Source organism: Erigeron canadensis, chromosome 3 (assembly GCF_010389155.1).
Source record: "Erigeron canadensis isolate Cc75 chromosome 3, C_canadensis_v1, whole genome shotgun sequence".
NCBI lineage: Eukaryota > Viridiplantae > Streptophyta > Magnoliopsida > Asterales > Asteraceae > Erigeron > Erigeron canadensis.
The window spans coordinates 16,816,120-16,817,798 of NC_057763.1; the positions used below are offsets into that span (position 1 = coordinate 16,816,120).

General features: G+C 38.5%; 1 protein-coding gene across 1 annotated transcript; it reads left to right on the plus strand.

Annotated features, from left to right (window-relative positions):
• The first annotated feature begins 220 nt into the window (after positions 1-220).
• LOC122591572 lies at positions 221-1,130 on the plus strand. Its single transcript, XM_043763833.1, has 2 exons — positions 221-610; positions 726-1,130. The coding sequence occupies exons 1-2, from the start codon at positions 221-223 to the stop codon at positions 1,128-1,130; spliced, it is 795 nt and encodes a 264-aa protein (XP_043619768.1).
• The last annotated feature ends 549 nt before the right edge of the window (positions 1,131-1,679 follow it).

Genomic DNA, 1,679 nt, shown 5'->3' on the forward strand with positions numbered 1-1,679 from the left:
AGATGATGTGTGGGTTCTTATGGAGTCAAGGTACACTTGGAAAAGGTAAAGCGAAAGTTTCTTGGGATGTGGTATGTCTTCCTAAGCAAGAGGGTGGTCTAGGAATTCGACGGTTAGAAACCAGTAATGTTGTGTTAATGGCGACTCATTATGGGTCAAGTGGGTGCATACCTATCGACTAAGAGGCAGGAGCTTTTGGGATATTTCGTTAAGGGGTAATATGCCTTGGAGCTGGAGAAAGTTACTAGCAATTCACCCACTTGTTCGAAATCATTTTTGGCATTCTTTGGGTAATGGACAGAATACGTTTGCATGGCATGATACATGGGCAACTTGTTGTCCGATTATTGACATTGTTACTCATCGTATGATTAAAGAGGCTGGTTTTGAGTCACATTCTAAAGTTGTTGAGATTATCGAAAATGGGTCATGGAGGCTGCCGTCGTTTTGGGATAACCGTATTTTAAATACTAACGTGCCTTTATTGCAGGAACATATGATGGACTCGATTAAATGGTGTACAGATGCAGGAGTATTACATGATTTTTCGGTGTCTTTAGCTTGGGAGGACCTGCGTGTACGAGAACCTTTGGTGGATTGGTATCATATTGTATGGTACAAACAATGTATTCCTAAATACTCCTTTCTTTTGTGGCTAGTTATGAAACGCAAGCTTAAAACTCAAGACTTGCTTAATCAATGGGATGTTCAACATGCCTGTTTAGCTGTCATGTCCATTGTGCTCAACACAACCAGATTCTCATACTCATTTGTTTTTCGACTGCCCTTTTTCTTCAAGAGTATGGGATGAAGTTAACAAAATTGCTGGTTTATCGTTATATGGGGGAAGCTGGGCTGATGTACTACACGATTTAAAGAAGATTGCAAGGAAAAATTTTGTTCATAGTGTGGTTTCAAAGCTGATTCTCGCAGGGGCTGTCTACAACATTTGGCAAGAAAGGAATAACCGTTTATTTAATCAGTCAAAACGATCTGAAGACAAATTAATCCAGATTATTGTTTCGACCACTAGATTAAAGTTGATGACTTTGCGGTTTAAAAACAATAGCAGAACGGAAGCTGCTCTTTCGCATTGGAAGTTACCTTCATCACTACTTATTCCAACGTAGTGATTGGTTGTTACCTATCTAGTTTCTGTCCTGTTTTATTGTTTTTCTTATGTTCTTGTTAAGTAAGCTAGATAGGTTTTTTCAGTTTTAAGTGAGTGGCATGTCACTCGCTTTAGGGAGTTTGGCTGTTGCTTGTTTGCTTTGTACGTGTATTAAGCCAGCATGACAATTAGTCATGTTGCCTACACTTTATTGATTTTGGGTATAATACAGCTAACCGGGGTATCATTTTATGCCCTTTTACCCAAAAACAAAAACGTCTCCCCTGCTCTGATACCACTGTTGAAACAGGTAGGACTGTTTAAATCATGATCTATTCGACTACAAATGTGCGGAATCCATTCATAATCGTCTTTGAGGTTTCTGTAAATCAATGGGCATACAAACACGAATTGAATGAAGAACAAGAGATATAAAATGATTTCCTTTATTAATCAGTCGTCTCGATTACAATACAATGATAAATCCGTATAGAAAACATCTCAATGATTGCGAATTACAATCAAAGAGGCTGATGAGCGTCTATTTTGTGATAAAAACCCCTATCGA